The sequence below is a fragment of the Myotis davidii genome, unplaced genomic scaffold (genome assembly GCF_000327345.1).
Source record: "Myotis davidii unplaced genomic scaffold, ASM32734v1 scaffold1815, whole genome shotgun sequence".
NCBI lineage: Eukaryota > Metazoa > Chordata > Mammalia > Chiroptera > Vespertilionidae > Myotis > Myotis davidii.
The window spans coordinates 456,056-476,586 of record NW_006286478.1 but is presented as its reverse complement, the minus strand read 5'-3'; the positions used below and the strand labels follow the sequence as shown (position 1 = coordinate 476,586).

Sequence of the window (20,531 nt, the reverse complement as noted above, 5' to 3'; positions counted from 1 at the left end):
ATTTCTTTTCATTAGCTGGAAAATGGAGATTTAGAAAGCTTAGAAACTTGACCCAACTGGAAAGAAGTAAGAGATGGTGGACCTTGAAAATGACTTCAGGCTTTCTCACTGTGCAGGGTATAGTCAAATACTGCTGCAGTTAAATACTTTACCCTTTGTTCTCCCTGAGTGATCTACAATAATAATCTGCTTTGTGTTGATATTTACTGCTGTGTTGCTGACAATTACCTGAGAGAGAAGTTGGGGTGCTTCACTGAGCTGGAAAAAGGTTAGCTAAATCAGAAAGCAGGTCTAATTAAGCAAATTTATTCTATATCTAAAAAAAGCTCAGTTGACTCGTGCATGTGCGATACATATAAAGCTCTCGCTGGCACCAATTGCACGCATGTTTCCTTTTCTCCCCCCCCCAAACAAGGAAATGCTTATAATTGAAAAAATACATGCTTGATCCTAAGTTTAAAATACACATATCACATTTACATACATGAAAAAATATACCAAAATTGTTCGTAGTACCTCTCTGGATGGTATGAAGATGCATGATTTCTATTTGACTTCCTACTTTTCAAAGTATCTACAATAACATATATTTTAGTGGCTGTCCTGTGACCAACCTCCAGCTAATCCCACCTGCTTCAAGATTTCACATGACACGTGACACACTCTTCTCCCACAGCTGCTCCTAGCAGGCACCTCTGCGCTGCCCTTGAACCTCTGCTCCCAGCACCGACCCACTGCCTCCCGGGGCTCAGGCATGTTTACACCCCAGCCAGGGTCAGCTGCACCTGATGTCACGGTAGATAACTGACTTAAACACGACACTTATGAAGTGTGACTCTGTACAGAAGACTGTGTCCATGAAAACCAAGGTGAATGCCTTCCATGCATTTTCAAGTTTTGGTTGGAAAAGAAAAACCCGCTTGTTGGCAACACAGATGTAAATATTAGGAAAGAAGAGCATGTAAATCTGGGAAGATTTTGTATGTAGATGCTCTCATAAGAGTGCAATCCACTGTAAAGAAACCGAAATGTGAAACCGTGGGTGACTTTAAAGGCGTGGGTTTTGCAAGACAAAGGGCCGATCGGAGGCTGGTGGTAGGCCCCTCCAAGGAGGCCTGGCCCCCTCCACGCGCCTGGTGAGCCCGTGCACATGTGCATGGATTAACTTAAAGACAAATATTAACTCCTATTATGATTCCTGCTTGAGTCTACTTTTTCTCATTCTGAATTTCTACAATCAGGAGAAAGAAAAACCCCCCAAGACATCCATGTTTAAAAGTGAGGTCACCTCCCAGTTCATGCCGGAACAACTGTGATGTCACTCCTGGTTAACACAGAGCCGGACTAGCAGTCACTCCTGGTCGACGCAGACCCCGGACAGGCACAGTCACTCCTGGTCGATGCAGACCCCAGACAAGCACAGTCACTCCTGGTCGACGCAGACCCTGGGCCAGCACATGAGGAGGAGCTCGGAGCTCAGGCTGCACTGGTCCCAAGAGTCGGAAGACGAGCTCAGGATGTAGACACTACACACTTGGGCAACTTCCCTCTTGGGGCTGCAGTCCCATACTCCAAGTCCTGGGGGCCGCTGCGCCTGGTGGGCTAGCAAACCAGGACTCCCACAATGCAGTGCTCCACCCACACGCGTGTGTTTCCACCTGTCATTGTCCATCGTGAATTTGGTCGACATTTCTATTATAGAGAAAGGGCGAATAGTGATATTAAAATATTTCTTGTAATTAATTTCCTTTCAATGTGCATGAATTCATGCACTAGGCCACTAGTTTCTTATAAAACTAAACATACTCGTCCTGGACTGTGTGCTCAGTGGTTAGAACATAGGCTCTCAAACAGATAGGCAGATTCTTTGGTTCGATTCCCGGTCAAGGGCATGTACCTGGGTTGCATGTTCAATTCCTACCCCTGGCGTGTACAGGAGGCAACCAATCAATGTGTCTCTCTCACCTCTCTCTCTTTCTTTCTCTCTTCCTCCCCTTTCCTTCCTTCCTTCCACTCTAAAAATCAATGGAAAAAATGTCCTCCAGTGAGAATTAACAACAATAAAAAAAAAAAACCCAACAACAAAAAAAACCCTAAACATACTCTTATCATACAATCCAGTCATCACACTCCATGGTACTTACCCAAATGAATTAGAAATTTATGTCCACACAAAAACCTGCACAAAAATGTTTATAGTAACTTTGCTTGTTTTTTTATTATTATTTTTAAAATTATTTTTTCAGTTTATATTTTCTAATCCGTTATATAAATTCACTACTATATACCAGTAAAGCAGCATTTTAAGACATGCTAAAAAGTATAAAGATCCATATAACTATCACATGCTTATTTTTCTTGTAGCTTAAGAAATAAAGCATTACCTAAGTTGTTGGTTCTCCCTGGTAATCTGTCCCATCCTCTTTCCTATAGTAACTTTACTTATAATTTCCAGAACTTTGAAGCAACAAAGATGTTTTTCAGTAAGTGAATAAATGGTAGTATATCCAGACGATGGAATATTATTCAGTTGTAAAGTATACAAGCTATCAAGACAAGGAGGCAACGTAAATACATATTGTTAAGGGAAATAAGCCAATCTGAAAATGCTGTATGTAGTATGATTCCAACTATGACGTTCTGAAAAAGGCATAACTATGGAGACAGTAAAACAAAACAAACAAACAAACAAAAACCTGTGGTTGCCTGGAGTCGGGAGGGAGGGAGGAATAGGTAGACCTCACAGGATCTTCAGGATGGTGAAACTGATCTGTGTGATTCTATAATGTTGAGTTGGTGTTACTATATATTTGTCAAACCCCATAGAATGTACGCCAGGGGTGAATGAAACACCTTTGAGCATCTCACATACCTCAAAAGCAGTTCATGGATTGTTGCTCTCAGCCACTCCATTCTCCCCTGCCCCTTCTACCATGGCCCTAGTTCAGCTCTTACCCTTTCTCTGTCCCCTAGATCTGGTCTTATTCCCTCAAACACATTGTTCTCAGTAGCTGCCTAAAACTCAAATCTGACTATGTCTCTCCACTGTTTACAACACTTCAAGCTAAACCCCTTCTTAGGGTATAGGAAGCCCCTGTCACCTGGCCCAACCCCCCCTCAATCTTACCTCCTACCACCCCAATTCACATACCTTAGAAACATCGAACTGCTGTGCTTGCCCGAATGTTATGTGCTCTTGTAGGGCTCTCTCTGTTGACACCCTACTATCTGTCTGTAATACTCTTCTCCCCACCCACTGGTTAACTACTACCTCTCCTCTAAGTCTGTTGCCCCATGAGACTGTGAGCTGAAGAGTGGGGACTACATCAAATTCCCTTTTTCTGATCTTTTTTCCAAATTCTAGAAGCCAATGGGCCCCAGGCTCAGTCCTTGTCTCATGGGGCTTTCTTAGGTGACAGCCCCAGTCTCAAGGCTTTCCATACCATCAATCTGTAACAGCTCCCAGACCGACACTCCAGCCAAACAATTTCCAGTGCAGACATTGCCCCTTGTTCTGTCGGCTCCTTCTCCAGATCCCCACACAACTGGCTGCTTATTCAGGCCTCAGTTCAAATGGCACCTCCTCTTGACTTCTCTATTCAAATGGTCCCATACCCACTTTTCCCCCTTAACTTTCCTTGTATTATGTTTGAAATGAAATCATTTTACTTTATTGTCCACCTCTCCTACCACACTACCCTATGAGATTGGGGAGTTTTGATTCATTACTTTATTTCAGAGCCTAAGCCACTGTATGGCACATTGTAAACACTAAACATTTGTTGAATGAATGAATGCCTAACATAGGTCTGATACTTGCTAACACTTGAGTGATATGTGCTCGATACTGCGCTACATGCACCACAGGAACTGCTTCCTTTTACCTAAGTATTACCATTAGCCTATTCCACACTGAGACATGGGGTTTATTGCTTGCCCAGGTCACACAGTAAGCAGGGATATGAATATTGGCAGCTTGATCCAAGCTTCCTTTCTTAGCCACTGTGCTATCCTCTCACATCTGGAAGTATTCACAAGGTGTATTCAGAGGAAGGCAGGGAGGCAGGGAAGGGGGAAATGCTTCTAGTTCCAATGTTCTGTGACTCTTGCAGGTGCAGATGTCTACGGTTTCCTCAGCTCACAGCTCGACACCGCTGGATAAAGGCCCCCTTTCTGCGGCCTGGGCCTGGGCCTTGGGTTTGCCCCACACAGGAAATGAGGGAACTGGCCCCCGAAAGCGAAAATGTGGGTGGAACTCACCCTCCTCCAAGAGTGACACACAGTAACAGCAAGCAAACGGTGCTTCCCTGCAATATTTATTAAGGAATTCACACAGACACAGGAGAAAGGCAACCAGGGACTGTGGTTCCCACGGCCGAAATCTTTTAAGCAAAGTCTTCTTGTTTTAATTTTCAAGTAGGGTGAACAATGACTGAGAGGAAAGCTGCCGGGCTCTCCGCCTCATCCCTGGCGCAGGTGGGGAAACAGCAGCCCGGATACACAGGCATGGACGAGTGATTAGCAGGTTGGGAGGGGAAAGGAGGGAGAGAGCCATCAATGAGACTGCAATTCTTTTTTTTAACTATTAGAAAAACTGGCAACAGTTTTAGGCTGTTGATAAAGTAATTCCTCTCTGTTGTAAACCTAAACCTGAAAAACCAAAAACAAAAATAGAGCAGATGGGGAGAGAGTGGGAGGTGGAACACACACACACACACACACACACACACACACACACGCACGCACGCGCACACACACGCACACACGCACACGCACAGTACACGCGTTAAGCTCTGCATTCCCTCTGGAAGGGCTGGTCCTGCAACCACGGAACCAGTTTCTACTGCAGGCAGGACGGAGGCAGGGGAAGGGCTGTGTGTTTGTGAGGGACCTCCGTAAGTCTTTGGTGCTAATAAAGGCTGACTGAAGCAGCAAGTCCTGAAGCTTCAGATCCAGAAAGCAATGCAGGGGACCGGAGAGTAGTTTTTGCTCATCCTCATAGATGGGTTTGTATCTCCCCAAGGTTAGGGGCCAACCTGATCTAAGACCCAGTAAGTATTTGATTTTATTTCAGTACTTTCTTCATTCCCATAAATCATGGGAGCATAATCCCTCCCTCTTCAACTAATAATTTAAATATGTAGAAATAGTTTATTAACACACATGGAAGTATCTCCAAACCCTCCCCTCTTTGCCTAAAACACACCTACAGACCCTCTGAGAATCTGATTGGAGGTTTAACCTTCCACAGTAAGTGCCTTCTGCCAAGAATTCCTAAGGTGCTGGTGCAGGAGAGGACTGGGTGACTGGGAGGAAGTCGGGATGGCTAGGGGACATGTACATATAAAACAACAGAGAGGTCTGCGTGTCTCAGAAGTGGCTGGGCTGGGCAGAATGCCAAACCCCAAATGACAGATTGAGCAATTTCTAAACCAAACAGAGAGAGGTAGGAAAAGGGGAAGGGGTGAAAGAGTTGGAGAGAGAGGAAAAGCGGGGAGAGAGGGGGCGGAGGAGAGCGGCAGCCATATAGGTGATTTGTATTCATTTCCACATCTGAGAGCTGAGAGTCTGACTTGCTGCCTGTCCATTTCCGCCGCTCATCGACGGTCCATAGCTCAGCATGCCATTGGCTCCACATAAGTTCATCCCAGCCATCTGCTGGGTCATCTGGAAGGGAGAGAGGAGACTTTCAGACCAGGATGTGGGCATGCAGCCAATGAGTGCGAAAGGCAGGGCAGGAGTCCTTCCGTCAGTGGGGATGGGGGAATGAGACAAAGAAGAACTCTTATGGTACTTAACTGCTCAGAACCTCAACAGGGCATTTCAAGGACACCAGACCACATAAATGAAGGACTTTTCAGAAAAGAGATACTGACAGAGACTAACCATACTCAGGGAGGGAAGAAGGGATCCTGGAGCGAGACAACATAAAAGCAGCATGAGAAGTTATTGTTTCTTCCTTCCAGGCCCTCATCCTAAAGAGAAGGGGCCGACTGTTCATTTGCCGCCAACAACCCCGAGAGTACAGAGAAACCCCCTCGCCAGCGGCCAGCCTGGTCTCCAGCAGCGTTATTACTGCCAGTGAAAGTGCTTGCGCACGCTCCGGCAGAGAGAGAGAAACTGGAGTGTTCAGAGGAACAAAGGAAGGCACACAAAAAGCCCACCGTGCCTTCGGTGCCTGAGAAGGGAAGTTGTCGGGAGAAAAGAGGCAGTGGGGTCAGGGCCTCTTTTTGAATTAGACTGGAAGACCAGCCTCTGGCAGAGAACGGAAGAAACAATCCATCAAAGCAAAACACCTTACATCTCCTCAGCCCAGGACATTTTCTCTAGAAGCTCTTTTTCTTTAGGAGTCTATTTTTCTTCCACCAACTTTTAAAGAAAATTTCAAGCTTACAGAAAAGCTGAAAGAAATAGTTCACTGAAGCCCATCTATTCCTTTCTTTTTTTCTCTCTCTCTATTCCTTTCTTAAATTCACCAATTATTAGCATTCTGCCATCTTTTCTGATACATCTGTATAAACTTGAAAAATTTTGATGGGTACTAAAAACTACAGATATTGTGACATTTCACTCATTACGTCAGGATGCATTTCATAATAAATAACACATTCCTGGAACCACAATATAATTAGCATGCTCAAGAGATTTAAGATTAATGCAATATTCTGATATACATTTCATTTTCATATCTCTTTAGTCTCCTTTAATCTAGAACACTTCCCCCACCACATTTTTCTTTTTTTCCTGACACTGTTTTAAGAATCTAGGCCATTACTTGGCAGAAAATCCTTCTATTTGGATTTTATATGATTGAATCCATTTCTGGCAATAATTTATGTAGGTGATATTATGCCCTTCTTAGGTCTTAGTGCAAGATACCAGAAAGCACATGATATTAATTTGTCCCACTGTTGGTAATTTTATGTTTGATCACTTGGCTAAGGTAGTAACTGTAATTACGTTTTTCTCTGTAATTAATACATACCCGAAGCATATTTCTTTGAGAATATGTGATACCTATTTTTCTACAATTATTAGTTGTCATTCTTCTGTTACAATCCATTAGTGCCATTTTCAGTTCAAGAGCACCCTCTTCTGTTAGTACACTGAAATGACTATTTTGCAGGGAGAAGGATGGTGAAATACACCATTAAAAAGAGCACATTCTCCTTTTAAATCACACCACCTCCCCTAGAAGCCACGTCTTCCAGGGCTATCATCTCTAATCCTATATATTTCAATCCCTTATTTTTGGTTCTACATATAACGAGAGCCCTAACCTACCAGGTCTCAGACCTCTTCTCAGTACGTTCCCAGTCAGGGTAGGTCTTCCTCTTTCTGGGGATAATTTCATCTATAGTCTGCCACCTCCTCCATGAGGCTGGCTCTGCTGGGTTTAGGTGTTTATATGCCAACTGCCATGTAATCTGAAGTCTGGAGCATTCTGTCTACTGGATGTGGTAGCCATGGGTAAGTTATAGGTTTTATTTGCTCTCCTTGTTTATCTGTAAAGGTTGTTTTTGTTTTTATGGATGCATAGAGAGATTTAAGTTTTGGCAGTTACCCTTATTCTACAGGAATCCAGAACTCTGCAGAAAGTCTGAATTTGGATAGACCTTCTAGAAAGAGGAAAGAAAATAAATGCAACCGTAAGCATAAGAATGTCTCTCGTGTTCTCTCATCTACTGTGAAGATTTAAAGGATAAGAGGGAGACACAAAGTGAGGTGGCCTTGAGGAAGTCTGAAAACTCTTGTCCCAAATAAAACGGGGTAGCTTACCTGAGTAAGGTTCCATTGCAGCTGCTGAGCTGGCTGAACCCCATACATAGTCTGGGGCATAGCTGCCATGCCTGCCATGTAGCCAGCCTGCTGGGTGGTCATCATTCCATTTGGCACACCCATCATTGATGCCTGCATACCACCCATATAGCCTGCAGGCATGGCCATGGGGGCAACCATCCCAGAAGCCCCTGGCTGAGCTACCATGCCTACTGGTGGGGGCATCATGCTCCCCATTATGCTATTAGGAGGTGCAACCCCAGGGAAGCTGGGGTAGGCTGTGGGATATGCCATCTGAGCAGGAGCCATGAACATTGCTGCCAAGAGAACATACGTACAGATTTGTTAGGAAAGCACACAAAGTCAGCCCAAAGTCTCACTGGCTGCTCCTTTCCAACTAGAATTTCTCAGGACTCAACTCAGAATGCTCTTTTACACAGCCACACAGTCAGACAGATGCCTACACGCCTTGTCCTGGCTTCCCACCAGAGGGTTGCTGACCTAGCTACTTCCCCTTTACGGTCTAGATCCAGGCTTGCGTCAGACTTCACAGACACGTGACACCAGAGCCCACAGAAGAATCTGCTGGTACTCTGTGGCTTCACAGAAATGTCATTCACGTGCAGGCTTGTTTGGAGTATGATATCACAGCCCCCATAGCAACTGCCCTGTCGCAACAAACAACTCCTACATTGAAGTCCTTGTGTCTCTATCTGGCAGATTGCCAGCCCCCGCAAGAACTCTACCTTGGGCAGGCATCTGAGGCGTCTGGGATCCGTACAGTGAGAGGATGGAGTCTTTAGAGAGCTGTTTCTTGCCTGTTTCTTCTGATTTGCTCCCTGGCTCTGGAAACAGGTTCAGGTTTTCAGGAACGGAGCCGGCACTCCCTGCAGTTGGCATGGAACCTACCACCTTAGGGCAAAGAGGGCAGGGGGACAATTGGAATGGTCCTCATGGGAATCTCTGTAAAGATCTCCCTTATTTCTCTGTTGCTTCTAACATTTGCATTAAGAATTGATGGCTGGCCCTGGCTGATGTTGCTCAGTGGTTACAGGGGTGGGCAAACTTTTTGACTCGAGGGCCACAATGGGTTCTTAAACTGGACTGGAGGGCCGGAACAAAAGCATGGATGGAGTGTTTGTGTGAACTAATATAAATTCAAAGTAAACATCATTACATAAAAGGGTACGGTCTTTTTTTTCAATAGTTTTATTCATTTCAAGCGGGCCGGATCCAGCCCGCGGGCCGTAGTTTGCCCACGGCTGGGTTAAAATGTCAGTCCACACACTGAAGGGTTGCTGGTTTGTTTCCCAGTCAAGGGCATGTACCTGGGTTGCATGTTTAATCCAGGCTGGGCCAGAGTGCATGTGGGAAGAAACCAATCAATGTGTCTCTCTCACATCAATGTTTCTCTCTCCTCCACCCCCTCCCTTCCTTTCACTCTTAAAAAAAAATCAATGGGAAAAATATCATTGGGTGAGGATTAACAACAACAACAAAAAAACACCCAAAAAAGCCCTAGCCATTTCAGTTCAGTGGATAGAGCATCAGTCTGTGGACTGAAGGGTCCTGGGTTGGATTCCAGTCAAAGGCACATGCCCTGGTTTTGCAGGCTTGAACAAATATCAGAAAACACCTAATAGTTAAGCTCTGGAACAATGCTTTGTTCTTTAGTAAAACAGTGTAATTTGCTAAACATATAAATTTTAAAAATAAAAGCAACCACCCTAACCGGATTGGCTCAGTGGATAGAGCATCGGCCTGCGGACTCAAGGGTCCCAGGTTTCAATTCCGGTCAAGGGCATGTACCTTGGTTGCGGGCACATCCCTAGTAAGAGGTGTGCAAGAGGCAGCTGATTGATGTTTCTCTCTCATCGATGTTTCTAACTATCCCTCTCCCTTCCTCTCTGTAAAAAAATCAATAAAAAAATATATAAAAATAAAAGCAACCTATAAATGATACAGCCAGAAAGAACTGAGTTTAGATGCTGGGCACTAAATTTTCTGAACTAATGTTTCCTCATCTATAAAATATCATTTTGCAGGATTGTAATGAAGATTTTAAATTATAAGTGAAATATACAAAAACACCTAGCACTGTGCCTGGTACATAGCAGACATTCCACAAATAGTAGTCATCAAATGTTTCAAGTCTTTCACAGCTACAAATCCTCTGGCAGTAACTCAGGCCGAGGAGTTGACCTAAAGTATCAGCTGTACAACCTGACACACCTTAGACAGAAGCCCACTCAAAGGGCCCACCCTTTTTGGGCAGGAGAGAATGGAACGAACAGTAATCTTAGGCTGTAACAGAGACAACAGTGTATTAAGGAAAGAATCAAGAACCAAGAAAACCAAAGCCTAGTTCCACCAAGGAAGCATGACTCAGCTCCATGATTAAGTGATCAAAATCACTCTTTTCAGAATACTCTTTAAATCCTGAGGAGCCTGCCAGACTCACCTTTCTGGAAGCGGAAGAAGAGGGGGATGGAACAGAGGCCAAAAGATCTAAGTCCTTCTCTAGGGCATTGCTGGTCTTACTGCTGGTAATGGAGCAGGCCACAGGAGCATCTGGAAAGAAAGATTAGAGTAAAAAAAATGTAGCACTGCTCATTAAGCCCAGGCGCTCCTTCTATTGTAGACACAATGAAGACAGGGAAAGTCCATATACTCCATCTTGGATCTGGAAATCTAGGCTTCTGGAACCATCTAGCTTGGATGGGGCATCTCAAGAGAGGCCTTGCCCCACATTCCCAAGAGCACTCAGGAGAAGCCTGCAGCCCAGCTATCAGGCCAAGGGGGCTGGCTGGCTCCTTTCTGGCTATTTGAGAGACAACCCTGTGTAGGATTCATTTTCAGAGATAAATTAAAGATACATTAACATTAGAAGCCTAAGTAGCCAATAACCTAAATCAGCAGAAATGGATTGAAATAAAGTACAGCCATCAGTACTGTGAAAGATAAAGAACAGGTTTACTTCGGAATGGGGCAGGGTTTTCAGGTTTAGAGGAAAATGAGCACAAGATAAGGGGCATCTGAGAAACAGGCGGCACCTGAAAAATGAGAGGGACGGGGCCAGGCTCACAGGTGCTGGTTTAGTGAAAACTGCTACCATGTCCTGAGTGCTTAGTATGTGCCAAGCAAGGGGCTAAGGGCTTTAGAGGCATTGTCTCACTTCATCCTTCCAGCAACACCTTTGACATGGACACTTATACCATCCTCATTGCATAGACAGGAAAGGAATGTTCAGAGGTTATGTGAACTACCCAATGTCACTTAACAGCAAGTGGCAGAGCTGGGACTCTGGCTCTCAAGGCTGTATTCTTAAGCACTCCATTACTGTCGCTCTGGAAATGTCACAGTAAAACTTTCTTAGCACAACTGCTCAGACACAAAACAATAGGAAGAACACGAGAGAACACTCTTAGTGACAGGGGTACAGACGGAAAGACTCCCATCTCTGCCCAGCTTCCCAGGGTCAGAGAGAATTTGCAAGATTATGGGAGTGGGAAAGTCTGACTCTTACCGAGGCCTAACAAATCCATGACAGGTGCTGTGGATTTCGGGGAGCTTTTCCGAGGTAGCTGTGGATCTTCTTTTTTCTGTGGCTAAGGCGAAAACATGTTATTGAAAGAAATAAGCAGGTGTTTTGAACCCTTTCCCCTCCCCACTGTAAAGCCACAGGTTTCCTTGTGGTATGGTTGATGTTATTCAAAGAGAGTAACCAAAGAAACAAAACTCAGGAAGTGTCAGGTGAAAGAATCAAGTCAGAGGTACAAGTGCATAAATCAAACCTGAAGTGAAAAGCAAAGGTGTCATCTGTGCTTGTTTGGCTTTCCAAAGAGATAGGTCTGTCTGAAACCAAGACAACCACAGATCAGGGGTCCAACAGAAGTAGCAGGTTTTGGTTCCGGGAAAAACCAAGAATAAAGGTAGGTGTCTGATGGTACAAGAGCCAAAAGCCAGCAAATCCCCCAGTGATTAGAAAACCTTTAATATCAAAAGGGAGATCAGTCTAAAGATTACCTAACTCACTCTGCCAATATCACTAATGACTGTGTTCTTTAGACAGTGCGATTCAGAATGACGATAAAACACTCCTCCTTAAGCAAACAGTAAAAAGTCCTCTCTCCTAAGATTCCAAGATCTGATATTAGATATCCACTACCACAGCCACAATATGTCCTGTGGAAAGAGAAAGGTGTCTACTTCAATATGACAGAGCAAGAATACAAGAAGCGATGGCTTAAAATGGATCAGTCTGGCCTGGCTTCTGGACTGTTCTTAACTGTAACAGGAAATGAGATACAGAAGATCTAATAAGAGGTAACATCTACTCAGAAGGTGTCATACAGCCTTGATATTCTGGCATGGATCATGCCTTTTGCTTAAATGGAACAGATGTGGTTCCTAAGCTGCCATCTAACTCCAAAGAAACTGTTACAGAGCAGATTAGGCAACAATTAGCTGGGAAAGAAGCTGAAGTGGCAGCAGGTGAGCTCATCTAAATGCAAAACCCTTTAGTCCCAAGTACAATATGCTATCAACCTCCACACTTATAAACACACCTGAGGCCATCCACAGATTTCAAATACTTTCCCACTTACCATTTTCACTTTCTCAAAAACAATAGGTTCCATTTTTTTCTCTGAAGCTGGCTCATTCCCTCTTTTCCACTTGTCATCTTTTTCTTTCTATAATGATTTAAAAACAAGACAAAGAACACAGGCCCAGTAGTGACTAGCAGTTTTGATAAATTGTCATTTCAAATGTCGAATAAGGATACAAAAAGTCCCTGTTGACTCTGATACAGGAGTCTGACAAACTTTGGAGTTTCTTGGTGTGGGGTATGAGAGTCGGCCTCGTCCACATCAGCCTCAATGCTCTAAGAGGCATCCTTCAAATACCTTAAGCACCCGCCCTCCCTCATCTGTCTTATGACTCTGGAAATGTGCCGGTTAGGCTATCTACAGAGGAAAAAACATTTTGCCCGTCTGCTGCTGCTCCTTTCGACTCAAGTTTAATTTGCTCATGTTTGAGGGGTCCCCCCTCATCTTGGTGAAATAAGTTCATGTTCATCTAACTAATACATATCCTTTGTAATTTTATAAATTCAGTTATAACTTCTTTCCATCTTTATCTTTTTTTTTTAAATCAGGAAAAAAATGTCAAGCTTAATGGTTAGAAAAACAATAATCAAGGAAATAAGGCCAAAAAAAGAGTAAAAGGATTACAAAGTATCCCAAATGAGCCGCCTGTATAAAACCAACAAGTACATCAAAACAATATATTAGAAAGTCTCTCTCAGTTTTTGTTACTTTCAGAGTCTGTTTCATAATATTTTCACCCGTGTTATTGGTCATATTTTAAAAATCATATAAACATTTAAATGTCAAACAGAACCACAAAGTAAACTCAAGAACACAGGCTTTTGAAAAGAGGTAGACCACACATGTGAAAATTTAAGGCTTTGCTACTGATCAAAAAGTGCAATTTAAAATGCCTTTTTTTTGGGAGGGGGGAACAAAGATCTTAATAATACCTAATATTGGTAGAGATGAAGGAAAACTAGTACTCTAATATAGTGCTAAGAAGACAGTATAAAATAGTACAACATCTGGAAAGTATACTGGCAAAAGTATGAAAGACAAATACTGAAACCCTTTGACCTAGATAATACCATATTTTGTAATATATCTTAAGAAAATAATCCAAAATATGGAAGACCTCAGATGTACCAAGTAATTCACTCCATAATTATTTATAACAATTATGCAGAAAAAAATGTAAATCACAACCCTTATGCCACAAAAGGAAAAAGGTAAGATAAATTGTGATCTAAGTATATCAAATAAAAAAAATGAAATAGCCTTTTGGTAAACAGGAGTTTTTTCCTTCCTAAATGGAAATATCTAGTGAGTAAAACAGGCTGTTTTCATGAGCACACTATCTTCCTACAGAAACTCTTCCTCATCTTCGGGATGACCTCAGATACCCTTTTCTGAGCTCATCTAATTTCACATCTTCAGGTACAACGAACAAAGGTAGGCAGACAGACCATAGTTTTCTATAAATAAAAGGCAATGTATGTGCTTTGGTTTCAAACCCTTTCTGATGCCATCCAAGCCGTAGCTATGTACTGGGTTAATCTCCCTTGGAACAGTTAAGATAACTTCCAGATCCCTTTTCTGGATGACTATGAGGTAAGAGTATTACCTTGCACTTATCTGTCTGCATTGAAATTCACCTACCAATTAATGCCTTTTCACATAACCTCAAAAGATCAATTTGGAGCTCTACATAACCTGGAAGGGCTCAGAGCCCTGTGTAAACTTAATGATTTCACTAACTAGTGCATCCTCCATTAGAATAATTAACTAGATGGATGACAGATAGGACCTGTGCTAGAATTCGAGAATACCATACTTTCTGTCTTTCTGTGGTTCAAGAAATAGTCAATTACATCTCAAGAAATTTACTGTAGAACCTTGTCAAAGGCTTTTTAAAGGTCTAAAGAGATATTTATTGGTTCTTTAGTTGTCAGTAATCAGGATTACAGCCTTCTTCCAGAAACCATGTCATATTTCCTCCTGTATATTATACTTGTCCTAGTTATCATACATCGTATTTCAGATTCTAACCACATGTCTAGGATGAAAAGCATACTTGGCAACTGGTAGTCTCCATCTAAAACCCTTCTTAGGAACAAGGGTCATCCCATTAGCAATCAGTCCACCGATGCACAGGAAATACATGCTGGTCAAGCTGAAGGAAACTGGTGATTTAATTACACTTAATTTTGTTGACTTCACTTATGGAAACAAAATTTATGTATGCATGAAGGGTTTGTATGTGTGTATATATAAATAATATAAATTTACATGTATACACATATACATATATATGTATATGCACATTTTCTATTTGATCTCATATGCCCAACATGTCCAGCTGAAGAAATAATTTGGAACTGGGAGTCACTAGCATCCAAATGCAGATCAAGACAAAGAATTCACTGATGGTTTGCCCTGTCTTCCCTTGAGGCCAAACTTTGCTTCATGATATTTCATGGTCTTGATTCAATAACTGGCTTTTTTCTACCTCTGCATCTTTATTATTTTATCGATTTGAGAGAAAGCGAGAGGAAGCGGGGGAGAAATAAAAAAGTGGGGGGAGAGAAAGGGGAGGAGGGGGAGAGAGAGAGAGTCATAGATAAACATAGATTTTTGTTGTTCTACTTATTTATGCATTGATTGGTTGATTCTTCTATGTGCTGACCGGAAATCAAACCCAAAACCTTGCTGTACTGGATCGATGCTTTAACCAACTGAGCCAGTGACGGCGAACCTTTTGAGCTCGGCGTGTCAGCATTTTGAAAAACCCTAACTTAACTCTGGTGCCATGTCACATATAGAAATTTTTTGATATTTGCAACCATAGTAAAGCAAAGACTTATATTTTTGATATTTATTTCATATATTTAAATGCCATTTAACAAAGAAAAATCAACCAAAAAAAATGAGTTCGCGTGTCACCTCTGACACGCGTGTCATAGGTTTGCCATCACTGAACTGAGCTATTTCTTAAATGATAGTTTTTGAGCATGTTAGTAACTGATCTTCAAATTCTTCCCTGGCCCGATTAATAAGCAAATTACTTATTATGAACAAAACTTGAAAGAGTTACAACCAACCTTAAGGGCATTGATGTCTAGACTTCGGTCCATGTATTTCTTCTTCTCATATTTATCTCGAATAAATCCCTCGACAGCTCTGCAAAAAGCTTATTAAGGATAAATCAAACAAGTCTTTCCCAGGATGACTATAAAAGGTCAATCTGTATCCCATGGAACGTTGTGCTCGCTCCCTCCTGCCTGGCTTCCCCATACAGCTCCTGTCTCTTCACATGTAGTTTCCCTGACCAAAGCCTCGAAATGCCTCCTTCCCTGTTATTGCAGGGAATCCCATTTCCTCTGATTTTCCGTCAGAGCACTGATAGCATCAAATGGGATTAGTCTTCATATTGGCAGCAGAGGAGCCTGTGGCTGCTCTAGAAGACAGATAAAGCAGCAGTCAATTACCTATTTTAAAGCCCTTATGTCAATAGGCCTTAAACAAAGGCAACTGGTGACCCTAAAAACTATAAACTCTTGCGCCCCGCGGCCAGATTCTGTGGCCCCAAATCTGCTTTTTAACAAGTTCTACCTGCACCAACCAAAAAGCCAACTCTAACAAGATGGTCAACAAACCATGGCTTTTGGGCATTGGTTTTGTGAGCTGGGTGCTCTCCCATGCAGAGGGGACGGGAGAAAAAAGTTACTAATTGGTCAACAACAGTTAATTCTTTCACACAGAACATAAAAAGGCCTTAAAAAGTGAATGGTAGTTTTGCTGATTCAACACCACACAGTAAATGATTTTTACCAAACAACAGCTTCAGAGACCCAAATAACTATTGGAGATGTCACTTTACAGAAGAAGTCACAGTGAAACTGAACCACTGCAGTCTTAATTCCTGAATGAGTTTCCCCCCTGTGGCACCACCATTCTGACACAGAAAGTATACATGTGCTTTTCGTAGGCCTTGGTTGCAGGAGAGAGACAAAAACAAGATATGACTAATCCACATAGATTAGATCTGACTACACAGACAGATCATGAGATGTGAATATTATGTGACTCTCCCAAAACACCAAAATACCACTCAGTCTTCTAAGTTGCTCCAGAAAAGATACGGGTCTATTTGAGGTCGCCGAAAGGTCTCAGGAAGGTAGGCTTCATAAAGTCGGTTTGCCTTTCCATTCCCCATCTCTTGCATACACTGCAATCAAAGAGATGTGGAAACATGGAATGTCAGATTAGGAAAGAAATTTAAAACTTCTCACCCAATGGCAGCATTTTACATTGAAGAACCAACCTAGAGTGGTAGAACCAAGATTAAAACCTGTGTATTTTGATTTCCAATCCGTGATTCTCTCTACTTTGCTCGCAACCATTTGCCCTACAGCTGTCTTTACTACCTCACCCCTGAGTTCCATTTATTGAAAGATCTGTCTGACAAGATATATTTAATTCAGTAATAATTCAAAATTCCATTTGAAAGTCCAAGACACAGCTACCAAATGTCTACTTGGCAGGCAATACTCAGTGCCTAATCTGGCAGGCAACATGCAGGGAGTAATTACACTCGGAATTTATACTATTAGTTAACCCATTCAGCTTTATTACCAATAACTGTGTTTTACACTAGGCTTTTGAAATAGATTCCTTAGCACTTGTGAGGGATAAATCCCAAGATCTTTTAAAATCTTCAAATTCCCAAATACCTCTATGGCATGTAGTTTCCTTCATAAGATACAGTAAAGTGCAACTGAAAGTATAACTAAACTTTAGACTTTTAAAGAATCTATAAGCCCTTGCCGGTGTGCTCAGTGGTTATGGTGTTGGCCCGAGCACCAAAGGGTAAAAGGTTCAATTCCCATTCAAGGGCAAGTATCTAGGTTGCAGGTTCAATCACTGACCCTAGTTGGAGCACATGTGGGAGGCAACCAATCGATGTGTCTCTTCCACATCCATGTTTCTCTCTCTCTCCCCACTCCCTTTCTCCCTTCCACTCTCTCTAAAAATCAATGGAAAAAATATCCTTGGGTGAGGATTAACAAAAAACAAAACACACACACACACACACATACACAGGTCTAAAATATTTCTAAGGCCATGTTCTGGTTAAGAATAATTTCTTATTTCTACCATCTACTTTAGCAGCTGGTTTTCTTTGGATCCACTCTCCCCAAGAATTTTTTTTCTTAATTATTATAAAAAGTTTCAATGCAGGAAGAGACAGAGAACAATGAAGCCACATTGAGGTGCAGATCTTGGGCCAGCTGGACTCACTAACTCTACTGTCTCACTCTCAGCCCACCAGCCTAACTGCAAGCATTTTAGCACTAAAATGTTGTAAGTCTATGAGAGGCTTCTAATATTTGTTTTTAGAGAATATCTAAAACTACAAATGTTAGATCTGCAGATGTCAAGGGTCTTAGAAAATAATCCAAAGACCCTCCTTTACATCTTTCTCGATCCACGGGGTCCTAGACCATAAACCATTTGTGATTTGAAGGAGGTAAAATATAGGTGGAATAATCTGTACTTTAAATAGAAAGATTAACATTTTCACTGTTAAGGTATGAGAACTGGATATAGGTGTCTGACAACTAAACTTTCCTTTATCTTTGTGCCCAGTTTGAAATTCATCCAGAACTACTTTAGCACACTCTTGGGTTGTATTAAGTACCTGAATCTGTTCTTGAGTCCACTGGTCAAGGTTAACTGATTTTACCCTGGATATGTGCACCCCCAAATTCCTGTGGATTCCAGCACATCGAATGCAGATGAACACACCAATGTTCCAGGAGGCCCATCGTGGCCCTGTGAAGGTCAGGAACAGTCATTAAAGTACAAATTAAAACAACATTCAAGGCTCAACCTGTAATATTTAGATTATCAAACATTTCAGCTAGAACACAAATGAGAGGATTGTTATCTCAATCACCTTTTTATTGGGTTAGTTCATTCCTCCATGAATAGGCTTTCCTTCTTTTTCATTTAGCTTTAATTTTTTTAAGTGTACAATACAGTGTTTTTTAGTATACAGGGTGAGGCAAAAGTAAGTTTATAGTTCATATGAAAAATAACACAATAATTAATAAATAATAATATAAGAATAAACCCTCTGCTTTGCATAGTCACAACTGTAAACTGACTTTTGCCCCACCCACCCTATATTCACACAGTTGTCCAACCATCACCACTATCTAATTCCAGAACATTTTCACCACTCCCAAAAGAAACCGCAAACCCATAAGCAGGCATTCCTCATTTCCTCCCACTTCCTCCCCAGGCCCCAGGCCCTGGCAACCATAAATCTAATCTGTGTCTATAGACTTGCCAATTCTGGACATTTCATACAAATGGGATTATGCAATATGTGGACATTTGTGTATGGAGCAGCCTTTTACAATGTCTGATAATATGAGTACTGAAATGTAGATGTTGTAATACTGTTACTTATATAAAAAAATCCTAGGAGAACAGTGAAAAGTTTTATCACATTCTATTTAGTATCTTACACGAACAGCCCTCCCTCAAGCAACTTTTCAATGGTGGTGGGGCCTGGATTCACTTTTCCTCCTAGGAAAAAAGATATAGACATGCCATACTGACCTAAGGTTCAACCTGAAATGTAAAACTTTGTTTATCCTCCCCTCCCTAGCAGGCCTATAAAATATGCATCCAGATTAGGTTAATAGGATCCTTTCTCCTTGGGCCGATGTCCCTACTTTACCCTATAGAATTACCTAGATTCAAGAATGTCAAGTAAAGGTGCTTATTGAAATAAAAAAGAAGTCTCAGATATGTATTTTAATTAAAAATGGTTACATAAGCTCCCATCCCTTGCCAACTTTGCTCACCCTAATAATCACTCTGGAAAGTTATCAAACTCCTCTTCATAATCTTTTTTTCCTCTTCCTAATCTTTGTACAGGAAAAGCAACTTATTTTTATATAACACCTGACAAATACTTACTGAAAAATCACTAATATTTCCTTCTCCATCATTCTACTAGGCAGAAACTTACCACATAAAATAAGCATGATATCAAAGTTAGCAGTTGCAATAGAGATGAAAAGACACAAAATTATTTTCCTCCTGAGATAAACAGGACCCTGGGTTTTGAACAACTAAGGGCACAAGACTTCAGTTCTGCTGGACACAATTATTTGGTTGGTCTGCAGTTTTTGACAGCAGTCTCAATAAAGGAAAGCTAGAATCATATGCCAGATATTCTCAGAAATTTGAATCCACGACTATCATAAATAAGAATGTAATTTTTAAACAAAGATATCATTCAGATATTATGGCGAATATTACAAATACAGAAGGCTCAAATCCTCCTTATAACCACCAGGTGGTGTTCTCTGCCTAAAATTTTATCCCAATATCTTCTTATTGCTAAGCTCGATAGCCTCAGATTTATCTTCTAAAAAGACCTTCAGTCCCTTCAAATCCCTAGATAGATTTGCACAGTAGATCTGCCTTATAGCTAATAAACATATAAAGGATTCACACATTTCTTCCGATGGCAGGGAGTTACATAAACACAAACAAAAAACCTAAACAGACATGAATGAAATTTCATAGGGGGCTGTATGTCTATTTTAGGTTACAGTTTTCATAAAAGAACTCAGATATGGTCTAAGTTATACAGAGTTAAAAATGGGACCAAAAGTTAATATCTCATATTTTTTTACCATTTTCCCTGTGCTTTAGATTCTAGAATTCATGATAAAATAAAGTACATTTGTTTGTGAGCAAAATCAGAAGCCAAAAACATTAATTACAAGTTGCTGTGGAGCATAAGGAATATAGTCAATAATCCTATATAATAAAAGCCTAATATGATGTGTCCAGTCATCCGTTCAATCAATCAATGTGTAATATGCTAATGATATGCTAAGGCCGCTCAACCACTCACTATGATATGCACTGACCACCAGGGTGCAGACAGTCAACTGGTTGACCAGTCGCTATGACGTGCACTGACAACCAGGGAGGACAGATGCTCCAACCGGTAGGTTAACTTGCTGCGGGGGTCCAGCCGATCTCGGGACTGAGCGAGATGGGCTGGACACACCCTGGAGCCCTCCTGCGGTCCCTTCCCTGGCTGGCCAACCTCCTGCATCCCTCCCCTAC

The 20,531-nt window shown here is 41.8% G+C and overlaps 1 protein-coding gene across 3 annotated transcripts in view; it reads right to left on the bottom strand.

Annotated features, from left to right (window-relative positions):
* Positions 1-4,295: 4,295 nt before the first annotated feature.
* Positions 4,296-20,531, bottom strand: part of SMAP2 (small ArfGAP2) — a 43,348-nt gene continuing 27,112 nt past the window's right edge. For 2 of the 3 annotated variants that reach the window (XM_006757976.2, XM_015560186.1), the window contains 9 exons: positions 18,073-18,206; positions 16,514-16,599; positions 15,473-15,551; positions 12,387-12,473; positions 11,306-11,387; positions 10,241-10,350; positions 8,526-8,691; positions 7,780-8,096; positions 5,441-5,667 (listed from right to left, as the gene is read on the bottom strand). In XM_006757976.2, the coding sequence (XP_006758039.1) occupies positions 5,542-5,667; positions 7,780-8,096; positions 8,526-8,691; positions 10,241-10,350; positions 11,306-11,387; positions 12,387-12,473; positions 15,473-15,551; positions 16,514-16,599; positions 18,073-18,206 (1,187 nt within the window). In that variant the 3' untranslated portion in view covers positions 5,441-5,541. Of the gene's footprint in view, positions 5,668-7,779; positions 8,097-8,525; positions 8,692-10,240; positions 10,351-11,305; positions 11,388-12,386; positions 12,474-15,472; positions 15,552-16,513; positions 16,600-18,072; positions 18,207-20,531 lie in introns of all 3 variants that reach the window. The other variant, XM_015560185.1, reaches the window with a different exon arrangement.